The sequence below is a fragment of the Chrysochloris asiatica genome, unplaced genomic scaffold (genome assembly GCF_000296735.1).
Source record: "Chrysochloris asiatica unplaced genomic scaffold, ChrAsi1.0 scaffold00024, whole genome shotgun sequence".
NCBI classification, from domain to species: domain Eukaryota; kingdom Metazoa; phylum Chordata; class Mammalia; order Afrosoricida; family Chrysochloridae; genus Chrysochloris; species Chrysochloris asiatica.
The window spans coordinates 15,201,031-15,226,145 of NW_006408542.1; the positions used below are offsets into that span (position 1 = coordinate 15,201,031).

A 25,115-nucleotide genomic window follows, 5' to 3' on the forward strand; every position below is an offset into this window, starting at 1 on the left:
AAAAAATAAAATAAACAAAAAGTAGTGGCTCAATTTACTCTAAAGCTGTAGTTGGCAAACCCTGGATCAAAAGGCAAAGATTTTTAAATTTGCATTTTAAGCCCTCAAATGTTAAGAATAAAGACCCTCAACAGGATGGATGGTCATAATGGCTGCCACAAAGATCTCAAACACAAGAGTGAGGACGGAGTTACAGGACCGGGGAGTGGGTCCGTCTGTTGTAGATGGGGGTCACTATGAGTCCTGGTGTGGCGCTGTGAGATAATGCACTGGACCGCAAGGTCAATTTGAACCCCAGGGTCGGTGGTTCAAACTCACCAGCTACTCCTCGGAAACCCTATACAGGGTCGCTATGAGTCAGAAGCGACTCGACAGCACTTAACAACATGAGTCTGAAGTGACCTAAAGGCACCCACAACCAACAACAACAATTCCAAGTTATGTCATTGACTGGGAATTGTTTTGTTTTCACTTTTTTAAAATTGTGATTTGGGTGAAAATGTATGGAGCAAACTGGTTTTCCATTTAACAATTCCATTTTGTTTCTCGACTCTGATCGCAGTTCCCACAATGTGACTGCATTTTTCCCTACTGCCTCCCTGTGTTTAGCATTTCCCCTCCATGCCTTCTGAGCTTTTATCTCTGGGACAATTTTGCCCTTTTGATCATGTGATCTAATAAGTGTGTGCCTCCCTGGTGACACTTTTCATCTTCTAGGCCTGTTTGTCCTTTGGCTGAAAGTTGACTAGAATCACTGTGGGTGTGAGTTCATTTTCAGGCTTGACATGTGTCTCAGGGCCGTAGTCTTGAGAGTTTCTTCAGTCTCTACTTTAAGCGTGGTCTTTTTTATGATTTTGAGTTTTGTTCCCTAGTTCTCTCCCACTGTTTCCAAGACTTTCTAATGTGATCCCTCTCAGAGCAGTTGGCTGAGTTTGCACCATGAAGTTCTTCTGGTCTCAGGGTTGTGGAGGCTGAGGTTCACGTGTTCCATTAGTCTTTTGAACTAATTATTTCCTTACATCTTTGATTTTCTTCACTATTCTTTGCTGTGGATAGGGAGACACCAGTAGTTTGCACCTTAGATAGCTGCTCACCAACTTAAGATCCCAGTCACTACTCCCCAAAGTAAAATATAGAATATTGTCTTTCAGGGTTTCTTGTTAAGTGTCATTGAGCCAGTTCCAACTCACAGTGACTCTGTGTAGGGTTTCTAAGGAGCAGCTGGATTTTAATCACCGACCTTATGGTTAGCAGTCCAGTGCTTATCCTACAGTGACACACCAGGACTATCTTATGCCAATTGACTTTAGTGTCCCTGATTGGGGAAATTTTAATTAAGCAGAAAAAAATCACCTATATTGACTCAAATATTTACTGGTGTTATTTTTTTTTTTTTTACTGTTCTAGTTCTTAAAAGGAATCCTGGTGTGGCACCGTAAAATAAAGCACAGGACCGCGAGGTCAGTTTGAAATGCAAGATCAGTGGTTCAAACCCACTTGCTGTTCCTGGGAAATCCTATACAGGGTCGCTATGAGTTGGAACTGACTTGATGGCACTTACAACAACAGTTCTAATAAGGAGTCCTAATGTGGTACTGTAAGATAAGCACTGGACTGCTAACTGCAAGATTGGCAGTTCAAACCTACCAGCTGCTTCCTGGAAACCCTATACTCGCTAGTAGCCACTTGATAGCACATAGCCAGCCAGTTAGTTCTTAGTTTTCCTCTATGTTGTTATTAAGTATCATTGAGTCAGTTCCAACTCAGCAACTCTGTGTAGGGTTTCCGAGGAGCAGCTGGTGAGCTTGAACCACTGACTTTGCAGTTCAAACCGACTTTGCAGTCAAACACATTAACCCACAGCGCCACACCACGACTCCAGTGTTCCTATGTAGAGATTATGTAAATCACAATCATGCCATGGGTCAAACTAGTCTCTTTGGTCTGGTTCATAGAGGTAGATCTTGTATCCGACCGTCCCCTCCTGGGCCCCCAAGCTATTCTCGTCTTGATTCCAGATTTAACAATTTATAACTTGGAGTCCTGGTGTGGGGCTGTGGGTTAATGCGCTAGACTGCAAGGTGTGTTCGAACTACAAGGTTGGTGGTTCAAGCTCACCAGCCACTCCTTGGAAACCCTATATAGGTTTGCTGTAAGTTGGAACTAACTGTACAGCACTTAACAGCCATCACCACAATATTTAAGTCAACATAACATCCAAGTGTTAAGTACAGACCTAGAGTTAGGGGTTCTACTAAGACCCATTCATTTATAAAGGGGTTTAGCACAAGCTCTCTGCACCACTGCCTTTGGGAGCCCTGGCTTCACCCTGGGGCTGGAGCACCAAGCAAATTCTGAGGACGTGATCCAGAGGGCTGGGGGGCAGGGGAAGTGGTAAAATCTGTCGCTGGTTAACCCATGCTTATGCCGAAACATTTGTATTGACAAGAATTAGGTAATTCAAATTTCAAGCTATGTCATTCACTCACTTTTGTTAAAATGACTGGTCCTTTATTTCAAGCAATCTGTATATTACATGGTCTCTGAGGCAGCTTCAGTGGAGAGATAGGCAGGCTAAGCCCAGCCTAGAAGCCATGTGAGCAGCAGCAATTGAAACAATGATGTTCAAGCAGTGAGTTGAGATTTTTAAACACACACCAACTCGCTAGTTGGAGAGCACCTCCCAACCTCCTAGTAACAGTGCTCACATTTACTGTTTGCATGACTATCTTGTCTTTTTGTAAAACTGGATGTTTGCATTCCTGTTTCTCCAAAGTGCTCAAAGCTCTATTCCCTCCCTTGGTTAAAAAAATAACTCTTGATTTCCGGTTATCCCATATTCGCACAGACACCTTAAACTCATATTGAGCTCAGTTAAGTTCCATCTTGAGTTTCACGTTCTCAGCACACATTTGACAGCATTCGCCTCCTGACAGAAACTTGAAAATGCCTTTGTGTTTTGAAGGATAGCTCAGGTCTCAACCCCCAATGTCCTAGCTCTGAGCAATGAAGACAACACAAAGTGACATCTTTTAATCCCTTATGAAGCTTGCGTGGAGGACACCTTCAAATGTACATAAAAGCCAGTCTTAGAGCTTGAGCTGGGAGGGGGAAGAGCACGAGGCATTCTGGGTGCCCATCAGTGCCAGGCTCTGTTCTAGGCAGTAGGGTCTGCAGAGCCATGGGAGTGACCACATCCTTGAGGAGGAAACAAAAACCTTAATGAGGACACGTCCTGGAAGTACAGTGACTGAGCGAGCACCTGGGGGCAGGGTTGGTGAAGAAACTATTCTAGAGAGCCCTCTGACAACCAGTCTAACCTAATGTGCAGGGGCATTGGAGCTGTATTTGTTAAATGCTTTTGCTCTGCCTGGACCCAATTTTTCTTTTCTTCATTAAAAAAAGGAAAAAGAGACATGCCGATTTTGAATTTGCTAATGTATCCATTTTCTTTATTTGTACTAAGGCTTCATAATGTGGGCTGTGTAAAAGTCTGCAGGGCTGAAAGCAGGATACGTTTCTAATGGAAACACTCGCGCACGATTGTCCAACAGTAAAGGAGAGATTACTGTGATTGTGTGCCCCTGCAGCTACTAGTTTAACTGTACCTTGGGAATGTTGCTTTTATTTTTAGAAATTCTGCAAATACTGTTTTTGAAAGAAAGACACATATTAAAGTGTGTCCAATTGCAAAGGGGTGTGGAGCACCCATGTTATAGACTTAAGAAAGAAACTGTGCCAGGAAAGACAATTTGTAATATAAGCTAGAATCTATGAACTTGGTGATGCCCGGCGCTGGCTAGTTGCAAGGTGTCCTGGGATTTTGTTGTCACAATCATTGCTACGCTTGAGCTCATTCCTGCCACTGTGCCAATTCATCTCTTCGAGGGTTTTCCTCTTTTTCTCCAACCCCACCTTACCAAACATAGTATCTTTCTCCAGGGACTGGTACTTTCTGCTAATATGTCTGGAGTATGAGAGACGAAGTCTGGCCATCCTGGCTTCCAAGGAGCACTCTGGCAGCACTTCTTTCCAACAGACCTGGCTTTTCTGGCACAGTCCATGATACTTTAAATACTCTCCTCCAACACCATAACTCAAATGCATCAATTCTTCTATGGTCTTCCTTATTCACTCAGTCCTGGAAAAGGGACCCCTTATATTAACTTGTGACAGGATACCAATTTGACTTTTACAGTTTGGGCATGATTACGCATAGCTATGACTTGACAGGTGACAAACTACTATGATTTGGGGTAAGTCTTCTCAGATGAATGGTTGCCTCCCACAGATGTTTTGCTTCCACAGGACTGACTACAAGCCTTTGCCAGGATGGTGCTGGCTGTGGCACATAGAATGTGGGACAGGGAACCAGCCCTCAGGGTGCCTACAGTCAGGTGTGGGAGACAGCCAGGAGCTGATACCTTTGCTAAAGTGACTGTAGTCCTCCTGGAGAGAGGACAGTTCATCTGCTGGCTCAGGACCAGGGCCCTGAGAGAGCAGCAGCTGGAGAGGTGATATTAATTAATGTGGGACTCAGTGAGCCTTCAATGGCTCTGTAGTATAAGCATTGGACTGTAATCCAAAAAGTCAGCAATTTGATGCACCAGCTGCTCCGTGGTAGAAAGATGAAGCTTTCTGCTCCCACAAAGATTTACAGCCTCTAGAACCCTACACAGGGTCGTTCAACAATAGTGAGAATTCAAGAAGGGAAAAGGAAGTGTCCTGGAGACCCATGTGTGTGTTAGCAAAGAACCTGGTCATCTGTGCAGGTCGAAAATGTTCCTTCCAGGAAACAGACCCCTTCATTTGTCAGACATCCAAACTGTGTTAAAAGTCTCGCCAACTGTGCACCTCAGAGAACTCATCTTAAATATCTGCAAATTCTTCAAACAGGAATCCCTGAATAGCACAAATGGTTGCTGAGTCTGAATCGATTAGATGGCAACTAATTTGTTTTATTAAATAAAACCTTACAACTGGTAAAGCAGTTGATTTCATTTGTTTTCAACATAAAAAACGCAAGCCATTTTTAAGAATTACACTCCGGCCACAAACAGGTTTGTGTTTCATTGAAACCTTTTATACTTGAGTCCATGAAATGGCCTAAAGCAATCATGCAGAAATTTGGTAAAATGAAAACAAAGAATCCCATAGATTTTCAGGGAATATTTTATTCCAAGCATTTCATACTAAAATCATAAGAGGTTCAAATACATGAATGTACAATTCCATAAAAGACTATGCTTTCTAAAAGTTTACAGTGTTTACTCTTTAGAATTAGCTGTTTGCTTATAATTGAGTCTTTAAAATTAATTAAAGTGTCGCTACTTCTGGTGTGGCACTGTAGGGTCTACAGACCACAAGGTTGGCAGTTCAAACCCACCAGCTGCTCCTTGGAATGGTCGCTATAAGTGGGAACCAACTCCATGGCACTTAATAACAATATAATTTTATAATGACTCCATATATTTCTTTCAATTTGTCCTAGATATTTAGAAAGCACCCATAATCTCACCTAGAAATACATTCAGAAGGGGACACCAATACAATGTTACATATCTCTAACTAGATATTTGCTACTACACATACTTAATGGCCCTAGCTTGCTGTTTAATATGCTTGGTGAGGGATTTTTATTTGATTTCTTCTGCAGTACCCCCATGTTTTACCAGAGTCAACAGTCATCATTAAAAAGATGATGTATCCACTCTTCATTCTCTGAGGGAAAATCTCTCCCCATATAAGGGGTGAGAAGAAGGTGGTCACTGAAATCCAAAATATTGGTAGTCACCCACATCCAAATGGAAAAGGAATACATAAAATGGGGATAATTTGCAAATGAGGAATTGTTAGCCTTTTTGGTAATTAATGACCTAGTCCCTAAGTAGATCAGTAGTAAGACACTTACTGGGAACTTGTCTTGGCTACCCTCATCTTAAAAACTGGCAGGGCACATTTTTTTTTTAAAGTAACTACTTGCAAATTAGACGTTAACAGGTTGGAGTCAATGTGGGGATGACTTTAATTCATTAAAATTGAATTAATATATTTATGATTTATAATTTAATTAATATATATTTCCCTTCTTCATGTAGGAAATCACACTCACAGGGTATGAACATAAATTAGCTTGTCCCAACAAAGACCTGGAGCCTCTGCCCTGTGCCACGGTGACCAGTTTCAGAAATGTCAGTGAACAAAGGCTCCTGAAGTGGCGAGGAGGAATGCCAAGGAGCCACCAAGCCTAGCTAACTACATGCTGACCCGGGGCAAACAATTCTCAATGGAAAATGAAGGGTGAATTTGATGACATCTAAGATGCTTTGCGCTCTAACATTTAATGAAATTTGAGAATTATGCAGAGCTATCCTGCGCTGCAATGAGCTCTGGTAGCGTAGTGGTTACGAATCAGGCTGCGAACTGCAAGGTCAGAAGTAAGAAACTACCAGCTGTTCCACGGGAGAAAGATGAGGCTTTCTGCTCCCGTAAAGATTTACAGCCTCAGAAACCCTGGCAGGGTTCGCTATGAGTTGGAATGGACTCCACAGCACATAGCAACAACAACAACATCCTGCGCTGAGGGTTAATACGCTGGGCTGCAAAATCAGTTTAATGCGCTGGACTGCAAAGCTCACCAGCCACTCCTCGGATACCCTATACAAGGGTCGTTATAGGTTGGAAGCAACTCAGTGACACTTAACAACAACATACATATAAGGAATTGTTCTATCATAGAATATTCAGAATTCATTAGGAAGTTCATTGGGCTGGCCTGTTCAAAATTTTCAGATAAACAACATTAACAAGCGGGTTTATTATTAAAGGAGCAATATTTTTGTTAAAATAATCAATGAAACAGAGAAGCAGCAGTGACAATTCAACTGGGAGATTCCTGACAAATGACGGCTTCATACACCAGGAACATCAAAGGAAATGTTACAGACTTCTGTTGTCGCCAGAAACAAAAACGTCTGGTGACTAAGTATACACTGCTGAACAGATCAGCTATTACAAGTAAATAAAAGTACATAAACAAATTAATTTTTCATTCATTAATTTTATTCCCCCCTCAAAACACATTTAAAAAATAACATTTTAAACACAGAATCACAAATGTACATAAAACAAAGTAGAGCCTGCACATTTCACAAAGGGCTTTCAGGGCTTTCCTTTGATTCCTTCAACTGCTTTATGTAAAACTCAAAGCTTTCCTGTTGAGAGAAACAGGAAATGAAGTTACAGGTAAAGTTACAAGCAAGAAGTTATGGTCCTAAACTTAAAATCGTAAAACACTGTAAACTGGTAGCTGGGCGTGCCCCTGGCAAACCCCATTCCCTGAGGCTCAGTACTCCTTCCAGTCATGTTAAATTGGGCACCCAGTGCCCAATGCAAGCAGGCATTTCCCCACTGGGTGGAAGGCTGAGGTATCTGCACATGGTCAGTTCAACAATAAAAAAGAATACTGATTTATTTTACCAAACAAAACAAAATTCCTTGATGGAAGAATTAAGAACAAATTGATATTTTAAATGTAACAGTAATTAATAGCTGCATACAAGGGAGTTTCAAAAAGTGTGTGGAAAAATTTCATTATTTTTTAATTCCATTTTTCCACAAACTTTTTGAAGCCCCTTCGTATATGCTTAGCTATTAATATGAAGGCGATTAGATTTGATGTAAGTTGAAATGGACACTTGACAAAGCCATGCTTACAGGTGAAGGCCTTTTATAGCCCTTGTATTTTAATCGTAACCCCATGGGGCCATGGTCTCCCAAAGACAAACTCAAGGCCCGACTGCTCAGCCCTGAACCAACAAATGCTCTTCTGTTCTTCAGAGATCTAATCCTCATGAATTAAACATACAACTTACTTTTTTTTTTTCCTACCTGTGATTATGAAGCAGACACAAGTCTGTAAAGGTATTTCCCCTTTTAATTAACCAATACTCACAGGGGGCTCAGTGAATGGGACAGGCTCTCCAGCACTCTTCAGCAAAACTGCATAACGCTTTAGAAACAAATCATTCAATTTTACATCCTTGGCAGTCAAACGTTCATACAATGCTTTAGCAGAGGTGACATCTTTGTCCAGGGCTGAAGAAAAAGATATTATCAGAAAAAGACAATCTTGTTTCCCTAAAGCACCGTCCTTGAAGGACTCGTGGATCCCTTTATCTCAAAGCAAATGAATGCTTAACTACCTTCAACAAGAAGCCCAGCTTCCCCCCTTCCCAACACCCTGATTCAGCATCATCCACCGTCGAGGGAAATGGTAAATATGCTGTATTTATAGGGCTTCAAATAACATGATGGCATTATGTGCATAAATGAGCGCACTACTTTGGAGACCACGGTATTTACAATTGACCAGGGACGGAGTACAGACCCTACCTCTGCCTCATGTCACACTGTGAAATCCGAAAATCAATACAATTTAAGGAGGCTGTGGTGGGGTCCTGCAATTATGCAGAAAACTACACATGCAACATTAAGATCCCAACATCAGAAAGACCACAGACTTTCAAAACAGTCTACTATTATAAAATAAATAAATGTGAGTAATATAGTTAGCTACAACAGCAGGAAACCTGTAAGGAAACATTTACGAGTCACGCTAACATTGCACTTCAATGAATTAAGAAGCAGCCTAAGTTTAGGTACTAAGTTTAGCCAGTTCTCCATTATTCAAGAATAAAATCTTCTCAGGGTAGCTAATTTGCAGGAATTTTGCGTTTAAGTTTATTGCCAAGGTAATAGGATTCTACTACAAATACTCACTGTTGGCAACTCCTCTCTAATTCTGCATTAACTCTTGAACAGTGAAGCATCCTAACAAACTGGTGCCCTGTATAAGCATCCTCTCCCAGCAGCTCAGGGGTGAGCACCTAGGAGGGCTTAGAGAGATCATTCCCAAAGGGAACAAGGGTGACTGAATTGCCAGCTCTTAAGGGAATGAGAACATGTACTGGAAGTTCTTTATTCCCCACCCCACCCCCCACTCCCTTTCCCCCAAGGTCCAAATCCTGTCCCTACTACCTGCCAAGGGTCCAGTCAAGCTTTATGATTCCCTAGAAAGTGGTTTAGAAAACTTTGTAATCATCTTCTTCACTCCTCTCTGAGTGCCCTGCTCCCGCCCCTCAATTCCCAAGTAGTATTACATAATTTAGTAGTGACATATATAGTAGGAAACTGACACTATTTTATGTTCCTGATTATTTTATATCTGCCAGTTTCCAAACTGGAACTTTAAGACAGTTTATGATTATCTCTATTATTTTGAAATACTTAATGTAGTCCTTATAATGGTGGAAAAAGGAAGAAGCAATTTACTAATTCTGACCGCATAAGCTGTTGTCCTGCCAACAATAAAATCAACAAAGCAAATCTGTTTATCCCAGCGCCTCATGTGAGCAAAACAGTGGGCGGCAGATGGATAAGTGACCAGGCCTTAGAAATACTACCACTGATTTTGATTACCGAGGAAACTTTGCACTTGTTTCCTTCTGTATGTATGTGATTATCCGGCAATCAGATGCTGAAAAAGACTGGAATTACTCATTTCAACTGGGATTTATTTATGGTAAAACCCTGGGGCCCAGAGGTAGGAATGGAGGGCACTGAGGGGCAAGAAGGTGAGCTGAGTGATAATTTCAAATATGCACCTACTTCATGTTACATTTCAGAACTGCAGGGCCTTGTGGGGACTGAACTGGTTTTCAATATGCAAGTCCAAGAGGATGTCTACGTATGTCCAGGAGCCTGGGATCCTATTTAGACACACCTGGGCCCCTCTGAAGATCCTCAGTGATACACTTTCATTTTAAAGCGATGGGGAAAAGTTCATGTTGAGCTAAAGACTTACTTAGTTTACTACTTGTACTATGCATATTTCAATCACTTAAATAATAGAGTCAGATTTAACTTATTACCATAGCTTTTCATGATGGAAGTATATGCTTCTTCTTTTTCAATTAATTCAGGAATCAATTCTAACAAAGATTTCATAGCTGGTGCCTAGGAAATTAAACACAGGTAACATTATCACAAACAGAGAACAGTGAAATAAAACACTAATACAGTGACATCATATCAGAGTATCTTTTTGACAATAATTACAACAGAAATGCCTACTAAATTCCACGGACTTTTTTTCCGTCTTTATATTTGATGTTGGTTCAGTAATTTCTAGCCAAGGGCAGCTAGTATTTTTAAAAAGTTAATAGGATTACGTTTAGATTTCTGTGAACATTTTTCTAAACTATTATCATGATGGTTTCTTTTCTGTCAACTGAAGCCCATATTAAAAAGCTATGAGATTCCCAACGACAGAAGAGATAATATTTGTATCTGCAGGCAACAACATTTTTATATGAGATATGAAAAATTCAGTAAACATTTGAAGTTGTCCCACTTGGTCTATAAACAGAGCACTTCCAGGCTGACTGGAACGTAAATTTAGCTGCTTTCAGTGTGATGTACACACAGCTCTGTTTTATTCCCTCTAGTGATTACAGAACTGCAACACTCTAAAGAATAAACACAGGACACTTATAGACACACTCCAGTGTCACTGGATAAATCGATGGTAAATCTTAGATACATCGGTGCCCTGTTCTCACCATGAGAATGAAGTTTGGCTTAACTGCTGTACTTTCAAACACCTAGATACTGTAACAGCCATCTTTTAAAATCCTACGTTGTTCAGTCCCTACCTGAATCTCATTTCTACAGGAACGCCTGCATTTCAAAGCCTCCTGGGAAGCATGTCCTGAGCAGATATACATTAAATTACTGCACGTTTCCAGGACCCTTCACAAGCAGGGCAGTAGGAACTTGGCCAGACCCAGATGTGGACCGACAGGTGGATTTTTTTATACTTTTATATCACACAATTTTGGAAAAGGGCTCATTGACAGGAAAAAATCCAAACAAACAAACAAAACCCAACTAAATATTTTCTAAAGGTTGATTGTTGTAAATACAAAAATGAGGTAAATTTTTAAATGTTTCCTTTCGTATGTGATTGGCAATTAGGGATAATCAGTGTGTGGAAATAAAGAAAATTTGAGCGTCAAGACTAGTGTGGCACTGTAGGATCAGCACTGGGCTGCTAACCACAGGTCAGCAGTTCAAACCCACCAGCCACTCCTTGGAAACACATTTACCGAGGAAACTTTGCACTTCTGTGTAAATAAGTTAAGTGTGCAAACTGAAAGCATCAATTTGTGACACCTTACCTTGTTTGCACTAGAGTGTGTATGTGTGAACTAAACGGAGCGATGTCCTCCTGTTTTTGGAACCGACTCTATGGCACTCAACAACGACGACAACTCATTTTAAAGGTAAATGGCCCAGCTGCGTGATGGTGTGCACTTGGCACATGGTTGGCAGGAGACACTTGCTGGTATGAGTGCCCCTTGGTCATGCGCTGTGCTATTCCACGCATTAGTAGCCTAAAAGGCACGCTTCCATTTTCATTCCCACTCTGAGGGCTCCCAGGACACAGCCACACAGACTCCACCAATACCCTAATAATGCAGGTAAGTGTGTAGGGGCAAGCCTGTAAGTGCTATGTTTTACATATGGTCCTGAACCAACACACTCCGATGGGAAACCCAATGTCTTTGCAGGCCCACTGCTCAGCCAGCAGGGAGAGTACAGTACCTTTCCAGGTGTCCGAGAAGTCCTGACACAGAAGACCGACAAAATGGGGGTTTGCTCAGCAATTGCACCACATCTCTAAAAATTAAAACAGTATTCAGCGAATGAAAACAAGTTGACCAAGGTGAATGTTTCCAATTAAGAAAGTTCACAATACTCCAGTAGTGTATCATTATCCATAGGAAGGCCTAATAGTTGACCTTTTTCTTTTTTTTTTAAAGCCTGAAGAAAGAAAACAAGTGCCAGCTGTGCCAAGGTTTGTGACCGCTGTCTTTGGCACTGCAAGTATAAAGTTTGTTTTTAAAGAAAAAGGAAAAATTAAACTCATGCTTCAACCACCACAGAATAAGGTTTAGGATGGCAAAGAAAGAGGGAAAAAAGAAATACCATTCCTCTCCAATTATACTGCCAAGCATTCACAAGTGAGCTAGGGATCATAAGGTTAATTATACATTTAATAAGGTGTCAGGGAGATAACTGCTCGTTTCTTTATAAAAATTAAAATGTACAAAGCAAGTTCTCTTTAAAGTATAATTACCTACACTTATGCATACAAAAGGACTGATTTCAATCTCTCTATTTTATAAAAGGCTTTCATTGCAACAGACAGCCAGTGCTTGAGAAAGAGACAAAAGTTAAACTGAAAAAAAAAAAAAGTTTATATGACAGACCAGATAAATCAAGTGTCTATCCAATCTTAGATGCTATAGTAAAATCAAATATGGCAAGACAATATTTTAGTTTACTCCCATCATAGATGTCATTCTCATAAGTTTCTAAGAGCACATTGCTCTTTCAAAGCTTTAAAGCACTGTCAATACTAAAACGAATAGTATAAAAAGAACTTTTGGGGACACACAGAAGATTTACATTATAAACTGATGTTTTCGACATCTGTGAATAAAGTATTCTCCACTACGGCAAAAAAAATGGCTTACTGTTTGACAAGCAAGTAAAGGGTGGGCAAAGAGTTTATCATCTGAAGCCTCTCTACTGAAGGGGTGAAAATGAAAAGAATGCTGTGGCTGCATCCACAGCCAGCTGTCATCAAGAGCCCCAGACGAGGCCACTGTGAGCAAAGGCTGTACACGGAGGGCAGTAGCAATACTCCTGCTTTCTCCCACCCAAAGCGGCTTATCAATCAGACCTCTAATATTAAGAGTCTAGAAGAGCAGGGTTCAGAACAATGGGGTAGATGAAGTAAAGTACCAACAGCCACTTTCTATCAAAATGATGGGCTAAAATGGAGTGCGTATTACCACCACCTGTGTATTATATACCAAAGGGTCGGAATAGACTCGACGGCACTTAACAACATTATACAAAGGGGCTTCAGAAAGCCTGTGGAAATTTTCCAATAGCTACCTTTTAATTCTGAACTTGTTTTTATTGAACTTTTTGACAGCCTCTTATGGAGTCCCATTGTGGACTGCTAACTAGAATGTTGCTGGTTCAAATCTACCAGCCACTCCTTGGAAACCCTATACAGGGTTGCCATGAGTCTGAACGGACCTGACAGGACTTAATAACAACATGCATCTATATACTTATACTGTTAATAGTTATTAGATACATACACATGTAGATAAGGCATAAGAATACTATCCTTGCACGGGTACAGCTTTTAACAATAAAAACAGTTGTGAGATAAAGCAATGAGAAGATTCTTGAAATCCCTACCTAAAAGGGCTTCAAAACACTTACGGGGAAATTCCATTTCTTTCTATTCCATTTTCTCATCAACTTTTTGAAGCTCCCCCTCATATCATAAACTATCTTTCTCGTCTTTTAAAAAAAGAGGAGGGGAAAAAAAAAAAAAAAGTATGCCAACTAAACTAAACCAGGAAAGACCTAAACAACAGAAATTTCTCTTCAGGAAGAATCATGAAAAGCCTTTCAAAGGCGGGAACAATTTATACTTTTCACAAAACTTTCAACATCTAGAAAATTCTCAGGAAAGCTTTCTTAAGATGCTTGAATTCCACTGTCAGTTTAAATGAACTTTAAGGGTGGAACCAGAGCTCCAGAGAATGGGTGCAGTTGTAAGTTCCCGATCTACTACTTAAGGTATTTCGCAGCTGGTAAAAATGTAAGTGAGTATTATACTATTTACTATCAGCAATTGGTCCCCGGCCTCCATTTGACACAGGGAGTCTACACAAACACAGGCGTTGGCGGGCTCACCGGGACTGTTTGACTGCCACCTGCTGGGAAGGAGCTCCCCAGCGGTGCCTGTTTGTGTACACTGCCAGTGGCAGCTCCGATCACCCACCGTTCTGTCGGCACTTGGCGCAGCTTTCTATTTAGTGCTGTTAAAGTGGCATGAATGCAGTTGTCTCCTTCCCTGAAGATTGCTAATTTAACTGAGAGTGCAGGCCACAGAGACCTGCATTTGTCATTTAATGTGTCTGTGACACACAAGTGAATAGAAAGCAAATTCAACTCTTAATAAACCTTGAATAAGGCAAAGAGAATGTTTGAGTATTCAAGTGAGAAGCTGTACTTGAAAAGCAAACATTTCCTACTTTTTGTTTGCAAACTGTGTTGCCATGGTGATGCACAGTAGTTAGAGCATTAGAAGAATTAAAGTAGGAAATCAAAGGAATTGTTGCTTTGCGTTACCTATCTGCACAGAAGTGTTTGTCTTTTAATTGTTTCAGGCAAGCATGTCCTCCCACCCCTAAGAAAAAAAATTCTAAGGACTGTTCAAGTCTGATCTGGCAGCTTTAAAACCAGCAACCCACAGACTACAATTCAGTCCTTGTCATGCATCTTGATTCATAATCAATTGAAAAGTGCTAGCAGTCCCACACTTCATTTCTGGGATTCTATCTAATAATTTCCCAATTTACTCTCACAAGCGTCAAGCCCTACTGCACCAAGGCTGGTGGTGGTTCATACCTGTAGGAGGGCTCTGGCATCATCCACCTTGCCTGAATCCACAAGCTGCAGGAAAAGATCAGTGACAGGTTTGTAAACTGCAAACTGATTGGCCAATCTCTCTGCCATGATGCTTACTGGAAAAATGATAAGTAAGAAAAATCTTTTGTTAAAACAGGAGATAAGTCATCCACCAAACAAACTTGGAGTCAGTCTCACAAGACAGAAAATGTGCCCTTTGGCAAGAACAACTAACTTACTCTTTTCCATTGCCGGCTCCAATCGCTCCTCTATGACTCTTCTGAATAAGTATGCTAAACCAAAGTACTGGGGTTCCACGGTTGGATTCCCTGAAGTAAGCATACTTTCAAGGTTTTCTACTGCCACATCTATGTTATTGCTGTCAAAGAGAGTGAAAAAAATTACAAAGAGGGACTTACTTTTGTACAAATATTTCAGTTTCAGTATGAGCATTTACTTTTGAATTCACTCATGAGAACACATTAGGAAAAGAGGAAATATATTGATGGATAACTGTGTAAAATACACCATGCAACTAGAATCCAACCACATTTAGGCAGTAAAGCAATCACTACATGGTTTACAGAGAAGATGAAGCAACAGTTGAAGTAGTTGTGTACTTTAAAGTATTCTTCTAGAAAGAGACAAGATCAAATAATTATACATAGAAGACTTAATAAAGATTTTAAAAAAGAGTGTATCTTAATTTAACTTGATTTTGCAGCTTTTTGGATATAACATTAAAACCTGTTACATGTCACAATTTTGGCCACTACTATACGAAGTAAGAATAATCTATCTCATCTTAGAATTCTTAAAAAGCTGATAGTTATTTTCACAAAAGTTTACTTACATGTCTCCAACCTGCAGTTCTATCAAATTCTTTTTTTCACATATTACACAGCATTTGAAAACACAATTTATACTACAATTCTCAGAAAAGTTTCTTTTGCATTTTATACTGGGGGGAAAAATTCAATTACTTAACAAGTTATGAAAAAAAGATCTTTATAACCATCTTTTTGTTTAATGTAGTATCTAATTGATGCTTTAATAATCAATTTTATGTTAAATTAGTACATAAAATATAAAAGTATTTTTATATTTTAGATGAATAAAAATATTCATCTAACAATGAATACACAGTTATAAATTTTATTGTAAGTTTTAATTAGAGAATTATTCCTCAGTGAATAAAAATATAACCCTCATATTATATAGAAATTATTATTTTCAAATTCATCCACACCTGATTTGTAGAATTTCTTTTATCTTCCAACTTAACACAATTACATTTTCTTTATAAAAATGGAAAGTTTATAGTTCTATTTGGGGAAATAGCTTTAAAACATAAAAGCAAAGTAAAACAAAACAAAAAACCTGACCTTTCACCCAAAGAAACAAGAACAAAATAACCCTTCAGAAACAGACATACTGTGGTATCACAGCACATGAAGTACATACCAGACTAACTGCTAAAGAGCACAGTTTTCTATTCCCCAGAATCTCTAACTTACCTGATCCCTTCATTATGGAATGATTTTTTGTTTGTAAAATTTATAGATGTATGTAAGTTGAATCACGGAGGGTTTTTAAAGTTTTGTTAGGTTTGATGGATGTGGATAATTATGATGTGAGACACAGGCCTGAACAGATTCTGGTGGTTGGATAGGTGGGATGAGGCATGGGAAAAAGTCCCTTGAAGACCTTGAATATCACCTCATTCTGAAGACTGCACCTTCTTACTAACACCCAAGAAACAGCAGATATACTTACAAGTCTTATCTTGCTGTATTAGGAGCCCCAAAGACAAATTACACACTCTTCCATTTCACAAAATAATGTCTCAATACAGAAATGTTTCTCCAACAAACTTCCTTCTGTTTTATGCAGCTAGGCAAGTGCCTGCCCCATGGCCCGCAAATGTGAGGTAGGAAGTGGGGAAAACCTCCCGAGAATCCCCAGAGGAACTGTAAGTGGTACTAAAATGTACCTACCACAGGTTATCATAGAGTTAAGCAAAGTACTGTGCTAGTGAGGTTAATAAAAAAAAATCAAGTCCTAATTAACCTCCAGGAGTGGTTCTCTACGAGGAATCCTTGGCATCCCCTGCAGATACCTTCCCTCTTTTGTGGGAGTATGCTGACAGAAGGGATTGGAGCAGGAGTCGGGAGTATGGGCAGGCATTATTTTGAACAAACTTGCTGGGACCTCTGTTTCACAATATTCCAACTGGAAAGTATTACTAATAAACAAATGAGCTCATTTCTCCTTTTTGTAACAAACTGTTTCTATAACCAGCCACCTAACATATGCAACTTATGAATGAAAAAAGTTGGCAAATGTGAAGCAGTTCTAAGAATCTGCTAAATCTATTTCTTCTTTTATTTAATTTACAGTAGAAATTTTTAAACAAGTTATTCCATAATGACTAAAAGATTTAACAAGTGGTGTGCTAATGTTCCTTCCAAACAGCCAAGAAAGGAAGAGAAAGTTCAAATATACTCACTTCTTTATTTGTGCCAAAGCAATGTTATTGATGAAAACCATGTTTGAAAGTCCAATCGAATTCTCCAGTCCATTTACCATCTTCTGAATTGTGTGGATGCTTTCCACATCCCCCTTCAGGGCAAACGCCTGTATCAGGCGAGTCACCGATACCCTAGAGGGCAACTGATCTAGATCCAAGGCAGTTTTTAACGTTGACAGACCATCTATGAGCAAGAGACAGAGCTTTCTTGTAAGTCCACACTGACTTTAATGCTTTTGAAAGCTACCTTTAACAACATATAAAGAAATGGTTCTACACCAAAAGCTATTTTATATTTTAATATTTATACATTTCTATATAAAATATTTAATATTTCTATATAAAATATTTAGTATTTTACATTATTTTATATAATACAGAGCACTGTATTCTGTATTATAGAAAATATTAACATTTAATGACAACTCTAACCCACACACATATATAATGATCTGTTTGACTATAAGCTATTAGAAACCAGAGAAATTTCAAGTCACAGGTAAAAGAAAATACAAATGTTACTGATAGAATGTAGGATTACATTCGAGGGAATGTAGTTTCCTTGTGGAGTCCTGGTGTGGCAACAAAGGATAAGTACTCAACCTCAAGGTCAGTGATTCAAACTCACCAGCTGATCCTTGGAAACCCTATACAGGGTCACTATGAATTGGAATCAACTCGACGGCACTTAACAACAGCAAAAATTTCCTTGTAATTTCAAGTCACTTACCAAGTTCAGGGGAAAAAATACAGAAGAATTTTTTAAAAGAAAAAAGTTTCTAGGAATATGTAATTTCCATCCACATTCATATTTTCTGGATTTTATTATGTTTAACGAGATTATCAAACATTTCTAATATCCTCAAGATTCTTTCTTGAAAACAATACAGCTTCCTAGTCCAAACAGGACTGACTGTACAGGAGAACAGCCAGACTGGACCTTTCGCACTAGGAAACTTAACTTTCATAATAAATGACCTTGCGGATACTTTCTTGCATTCATTTTACATAGAAAACAAAATTCACCTGATTTGGTGACATAGCCCAAAGAGCAGTATTTGATTTTTTAAAGTACACCTAGAGATACGAGATTATGGATAAATGTGAACTAGCTTGCTTAACTGACGCAGGTACAAGTGTAGCAAATTCATTACATTAAGTAGATGGCAGATTGTGGGGGAAATGCAACACAGCACAACCACCATCAAAGAAAACTCTGTGGCTTTATAATATAACCTTAAAGTAATGTGATCTAGACACAACCAAGGCTTTCAATGCAGCTTTCCAAATAGGAACAGTTATCTTACGCAGGAGGAGAGGGTAATAATTAAACAGACTGTTAGTGAAAGACGTAATTAATTCAGTGTTTATTACTGAATAAATATTTGATTCATAATTATTCCAAATCTATACTCTAAACATTGATTCTCAAATTGGGAAAAGGGAAAATAGGTAGTTTAATAACATAGTCAATAAAATTTTATAAATACATATTAACTTACATGAGACAAAAATATTGACATTATTTTAATAATATCTATAAACAATAAGCTTGATAAAATCTTTAACACTTGTGGGCATGCACAGATAATCAACTTCTGAATATCATTACTAGCCAAGAAAACTGTTCTTCCCTCAAATGAATCAAAATAACAACAACAACAAAAAAAACAATGAAGATAATCTTGGTAATGAGCACTTAACTAGATGCCAGGCCTAGTTCTAAACTGCCACACTCACAACTATTTGGAGGCAGGTCAGATTATACAGATGAGAAAACGGAGGCACAGAAAGATTAAATAATTTACCCAAGGCCACCTGAGAGTCCAACCACCCCAGAGCTGGCATCTATGGGTGTGCGTGTGTGTGACAGAAAGAGGAGGACTCTATCTTCCTATGTCTATCCAAAGGCAGAATGGGACATACTCTCATAGAGGACTTGCCTTTGGCACAGTTTAAGGAAGGCCAAAAGCAGTACCCATCTCTCATTCTTTACCCCTACTTTTTTTTTTCAACTCTCACCTAAGTCCCACATTTATTTACTCAATTACTCACAATTGATCTCGACTATATTGCATAGGGGCTATGAATCAGCTATTAATATTCTAGAGTATTTTACTTTATGAAAATAGACTAAAATTTTAATTGACTTTATTTTTCTTCCTATTGTAGATGAGGTTGAGAAAAGAAACCTGAAAGAGAGAACAGAAGGGATTTTAAAAATTAAGAGCTCTAGTGAGCCATGGAGCAAAATAAGATGACAGGAATAGGGCCAACATCATGGTCTCCTGGCAGGTGATCACTGTGAGGAGAGGTGCGGGTGTACATGTGTGAGAGAGCCTCTGCTTGCACTAACCGGCTGAGAAGAGCAGATGCAAAATTTCATCATATACATTTTGTAGTGGCCACAGTACAGATGGTCTCCTGCTGTGGCGCTGTGGGGTAATGCACTGAACTGAAAGGCCAGTATGAACCACAAGGCCAGTTTGAACCACAAGGTTGGCAGTTTAAATTCACCTGCCGCTCCTTGGAAACCCTGTACAGAGTCCCTATGGGTCAAAACTGTCTCGATGGTACTTAACAACTGTGCAAATAACACACAACTAAAAGATGACAGCCAAGTTAAACAAATTCAACTCAGCTAAAAAAAACAAAACCCTTTGAAATGAAAAAATGTTTTGTTCTTATTTCTGCATCTACAGAAACGTAAACTAAAATTAGTTTATTTTCATGGACAACAAATTTCGTTTTTCAATGCATTTAATTTGCTCATCATTTCAACATAAATATCAACTTGACAAAAAGTTTTTTCTAATCCTGGAAATAAAACTAAAGCTTTAAAAAGTTTTAACAGTAAGCCTTACCACACTCAATTGTGACTAAAGGCCGCCTAAAAAGACTGCCTGGATGGGCTGGTCCTGCCTGTGGAATGTGGAGGTGGCTATTTTGCAAAGGGAGAAATCACCACTTAAGCGTTCAGTCCTGATCAAATTAGGGAGATGGACAAATTCTACTGTGATGCCATTTTACAGACAATACCAAATCTGTGATTAGGTTATTTCGGGAAACACTAAAGAAAGACAGCACTTTTCCAGCAATGTGAGATTATTTAAGAATGTGCACATGAGGAATAAGTCCGTTACTACAAACGGAGGAAAAAACAAGCGACAGCCAAAAGAATGTTTTCAACCTTCCTTCTGAAACAGCTCTTTCTCAGTGGGTCTTACTGTATTGGTATTACCACGTTGACTAAAATTCAACCGTAAAAGTTAATGTGAAATGATACTTCCCTAAATTTTCTCTCTTGGGAACTCACTTATAGGACGACCTCTAGATTCCACTGCAAACCCATATGTAAACAGTCTCTACAAAACAAGCGGCCTCCAGACTAACACTCCCCAAACTTGTTTCCACGTCTTTCCGATGTTGCTCTCTTAGTATTAACTTAAAAACTCTTACCCAAACAAATAGTGTGTTTTTATTGCTGTTGGTATTATGAACTATTTAAAAAGTATTAGATTAAGTTTAAAAAATCAATATTATAATCATTTGGTGCACAATCCCACACATTTAACACTCAATTTAACTCATTTGCTATCTCACACACAACCAACACGATATGCAAGAAACAACTGCTGGGAATTGTTTCAGATGCTCTAAAGTATGTTAATTTCCAAAGCAAAATGACTTTGTGCTGTGAATTTTAACGCACTTGAAAGCCTGTACTTTCTCTCGTTCTGGAACACAAATTTTGCATGTCTGAAGAGCTGTGATTCATCTTAAGAAAACCCATCTTGTGTTAAATGGAATGGAAACTGGACTAAGTGGTCAAATGACAAGTACATTCATATTCAAGCTGTATTATAAATGCATGTACAGTAATTTACGTCTCTCAGCTACCACAAAAGGCTCTTGATAAGCAGGTAATTTGCTAAATGGACTCCTTTATCCAAGTATTCGAAGGGCGTTACAAGAAAAATCTGCAGAGGCATTAATGTGACGTAAAGGTCAAGCATTGTGACATACCTTTCAAATAATCCCGCCTAACTTGCGTTATGAGGAGGAGGCTGTTGGCAGCATCGTTCAGTGTGAAGCCCTTGATGTGGGTCTCAGCGCTAAAAGAAGCAGACATTTAGAAAGGAATTACTGACATGCTTCTGATACGATAATAAATGGTTGAGCACCAAGGTGAAATTATAAAAACTACTGTTCGTATGTTAAAAATATTGCTGCAAAATATCGACCTGGAGACAGCTTTTGTGTTATCCTGTCAATGGTTATAGAAGGATAATTTTTTTTTTGCATTCTGACAGATGACAAAGTTGGAAACGAGCAACAAAAGAAACAAAGTACAAGATTTTTTTTAAACAATCGGTTCAGATTCTCGGATGCTGACATATTAGAAGACTAAAATAACTGCATGCCCTGCATTGTTCGGCTGGATCCTAAGCTGGATACTTTTTCCTCTTTTTTCCACATTCACCATAATTATAAAATGTAAAACTATTCTTTCAGCAACAAAAATGAACATTTATTTTCAGCACTGTATATTTAAAATATAAACTAAAGCACATTACGAACTAACACCATATCATTTGGTTGATTAATTTTCACATTTCTGTCATACAGATACATACAGTTTTTAAAGCTGAACATACTGAAGAACTAAAACCGTTGCCACATTAAAATTTTAAAAAATTCGCACAATAATCTCATCCCAGTCCGTCTTAAATGTGAAACAAAAAACCCAACTTTTTCAAACTCAAGAGCAAAACATTATTTAACTCATCACTAAAACCTAGGAGATAAAAAAGAAACCAAGAAAGAAACCTAGCTAGAGATGATTTCTGTTTTCTCCAGAGTTTGCACACCTCCAATGATGAAATTTCAGCATCCTTAAATGCCCTGGGGTTCATTTTCTGATCAGGGAATCTCCATAGGTCAAAAGGAGGAAAGCAATTGCTGCCATTTGCCTTATCAAGCTCAGTGATGCTCTCACTGTGCTAACAAGTGCACGGCCTGCCAACATGAACACAGAAGCTGAGCAGATTGCCAGGAAAGCTGGGTCGCTGATACATTATTCTCATCAGTCCCAAGAAAACCCTCCAAAGACACCACAACAAGCCTAACGTCTAGTCACGCTTTGCCTCTGAGGCTCACCCCGCAGTCTCCGGGTGCAGGATTTCCTTATTCCCATACCAATCCTCTTAATCCCACCAAAGCACCTATTGCTCAGTTTGACTTTCTCCTTTGTCCCATCTGTCAAAGCTCCTAAGTCAACAACTCATGCATGAGACTAGAAATTGCATAAAACAAAGGATTTACTTTCTCAATCTTTAGCATGATTAAATAAACATTAGATGCTATTAAAGGCTCATTTCTCATACCAATAGTATTATACCACATGCACTTAAAAATATTACCTAAAATTCATCAAAATCACGAGGTAACAAAACTTCTCTATTCACTGACACCAAGTGTGAACTACAAACTTTTCGACACCACAAAGGACAAAACAATTTCTTCCAAGTGTTCCTTCATATTTCAAGAAGTTGACTACTCATTATAAATATTAAAGTGAAGATAAATAACAGGAAGAAAGGAGCTCCCGAGGTCTACTGAATACACACACAGAGGGAACACATATACCTTACATATATTGAGGCTGACCAATCATAATTCAAAAAGTATTCAAAACAAGCAAAAGGAAAAAAAGGACAAGAGGTTAGCAGCAGAGATCCTGGCACTGAAATCACTGAAGTGTGCATACAATCAAAATTAATTTATCTCTGATCCATAATTTTGAGTTTTCCTATTGGAAGATTCTAGTCCAACACTACCAAATCTAACTTCCTGTGATGATGGAATCTATCTGTGCTATCCAATAAGGGAGCTGCCACACCACATTAAAACAAAGCTTCATTATAAAAGAGACAGTTCTTTACCAGGATCATTCATACAGAGCTGGAAGGCAAGGAAAAGGCCCATTTCCTGGCAACACACCAGAAAATAAATCCAGAGACATTGTATGATTTTCATCTGACAACAGAGTTAATTAGTTAAGAGAACTGAACTAGAACTTCCGCTTCTAAATTCCCACCCCATGATCATCTAGAGAAGTACCCAATGCAGATGCAATTGCACATAGCTAGCTCTAACATTTTATTGGTTTAAGGCAGGGGTGGGGAGCAACTGGCCCAAAGACCTTATAAGGTCCTAGAAATCATATAATCTGGCCCTGACAAAGCAATCGCAGTTCTAGCCATCACGTTGCTGTTGTTGAGCACCACTGAATCGGTTCTGACTCATAGTGACCATGTACATGGTTTCCAAGGAGAGATGGTGGGTTTGAACCTCCAACTTTGCAGCTCAAACTGACCTTGTATTCCAGTGTATTATTCTGAAGCACCACACCTGGGTGAGTTAATTAAATGTTTGACCAAATATGTTGTTGTTGTTTGTTAAGTGCCTTTGAGTCAGTTCTAACTCATAGAGACCCTGTAAAGGTCTTTCTGAGGAATGGCTGGCAAATTTGAACTGCCAATCTTGAAGTTCAACAGACTTTGCGGTCCAGTGTATTATCCCACAGTGCCGCACCAGGACTCCTGACCAAATATAGCAGGCTAATTTTTAATTTGATAATTTTGTATGGCGCATGAATAGTGTTATAAATTTTAGCAGATAAAAGGCTCCCTACCCCTGGTTTAAGGGAAAGGACAAAACTCCAGTTCCCAGAGTAGGTGCTTCTGGGTAACTTAAGGCTCTGGATCTATGATTCGCTTGGCCCTGCACACTCAGCTACATGGAAGGTCAGCAACAGAATCATCCTAGTGGGATAACACAGCTGTGCCCTCCCAAGAGTGCAGAAGTGCTTCATGAAGCTCTAGAGAGGGAGAAGGAAAGAAGGGAAACCTACATATTACAGGCTGTGATCTAAGCAGGGAAGAGCTGTGCTTATCGCCATCTTCTGAGTCAGCAGCTTCAAACTTGTTTGATTAAGATCTGCAGTAAGACATGATATTTGCTACTATATCTGAATTGTTGCTAAGTTCCCCTGTGTAGGGCTTACCAGGAGAGGCTGGTGGGTTTGAACCACTGACCTTGTTTTGTGCAGTCCAGTGCTTATATTACAGTGTTGTCACACCAGGACTCCAAATTATGGGTAGTGGTAGACACTAATTTTCTGAGAAAAGTAATTCTAGAACAAATTCACACACTTGATATCAGTGGTTACAGATGGCTGGTTTTTGGTCAAAGTTATTCTGACCAAATTCTGGTGGGGGTGTGCCACAGAGTCGGTTCGGACTCATAGCGGCCCTGTCTAGGGTTTCCAAAGCTATAAAACTTTACAGGAGCAAAAGCCTCCCTTGAGGTGGCTGGTGGGCTCAAACTACCGGCATTGAAGTTTGCAGCCCAGTTGACAATCCACTACATTATCAGGGCTCCTGACTATCCTTTTTTTTCAAAGTGTCATGAAGTAGGTTCCGACCCACAGAAATCCTGTATAGGGTTTCCAAGGAGTGGCTGATGAGCTTGAACCACCAACCTTGAGGTTTAAACCAACCTTGCAGTCCAGCACATTAACTCACAGCACCACACCAGGACTCCCCAGAGTATCCTAAAGGTATATCATTTAATTAACAATTGGATAATCATACAAACCCACCATTCATCTGTAAATCTGTCATGCTGAGGTGGCTTGTGTGTTGCAGTGATGCTGGAAGCTACGTCGCTATTATGTCACTATTAATAGCGGTATTGTGACTCATGGTAGATAAGTTTCAGTGGAACTTTAAAACTAAGACAGACTTAGAAAGAAAGATCTGCCAATCTACTTCTGAAAAGTAGCCAATGAAAATCATATGGAAAGCAAAGGAATACTGTCTTGATACTAGCACTGGAAAATGAGTCCTCTAGGTTCGAAGACACTCAAATTGCACAGAGGTGACACTAATGCATTTGAGCAGGGCTCCGATTGTGAAGATGGTGCAGGACTGGGCAATTTCTGTTCTGTTGGACA

The 25,115-nt window shown here is 39.3% G+C and overlaps 1 protein-coding gene across 1 annotated transcript in view; it reads right to left on the reverse strand.

Moving 5' to 3' along the window:
- Positions 1 to 7,148: 7,148 nt before the first annotated feature.
- The window catches only part of LRPPRC (leucine-rich pentatricopeptide repeat containing), a 123,933-nt gene continuing 105,966 nt past the window's right edge, over positions 7,149 to 25,115 (reverse strand). Inside the window, exons 31-38 of the mRNA XM_006839466.1 lie at positions 21,122 to 21,210; positions 17,075 to 17,279; positions 14,805 to 14,944; positions 14,566 to 14,681; positions 11,668 to 11,742; positions 9,933 to 10,017; positions 7,955 to 8,097; positions 7,149 to 7,214 (exon numbers count right to left, since the gene is read on the reverse strand). Of these exons, the coding sequence (XP_006839529.1) occupies positions 7,149 to 7,214; positions 7,955 to 8,097; positions 9,933 to 10,017; positions 11,668 to 11,742; positions 14,566 to 14,681; positions 14,805 to 14,944; positions 17,075 to 17,279; positions 21,122 to 21,210 (919 nt within the window). The remainder of the gene's footprint in view (positions 7,215 to 7,954; positions 8,098 to 9,932; positions 10,018 to 11,667; positions 11,743 to 14,565; positions 14,682 to 14,804; positions 14,945 to 17,074; positions 17,280 to 21,121; positions 21,211 to 25,115) is intronic.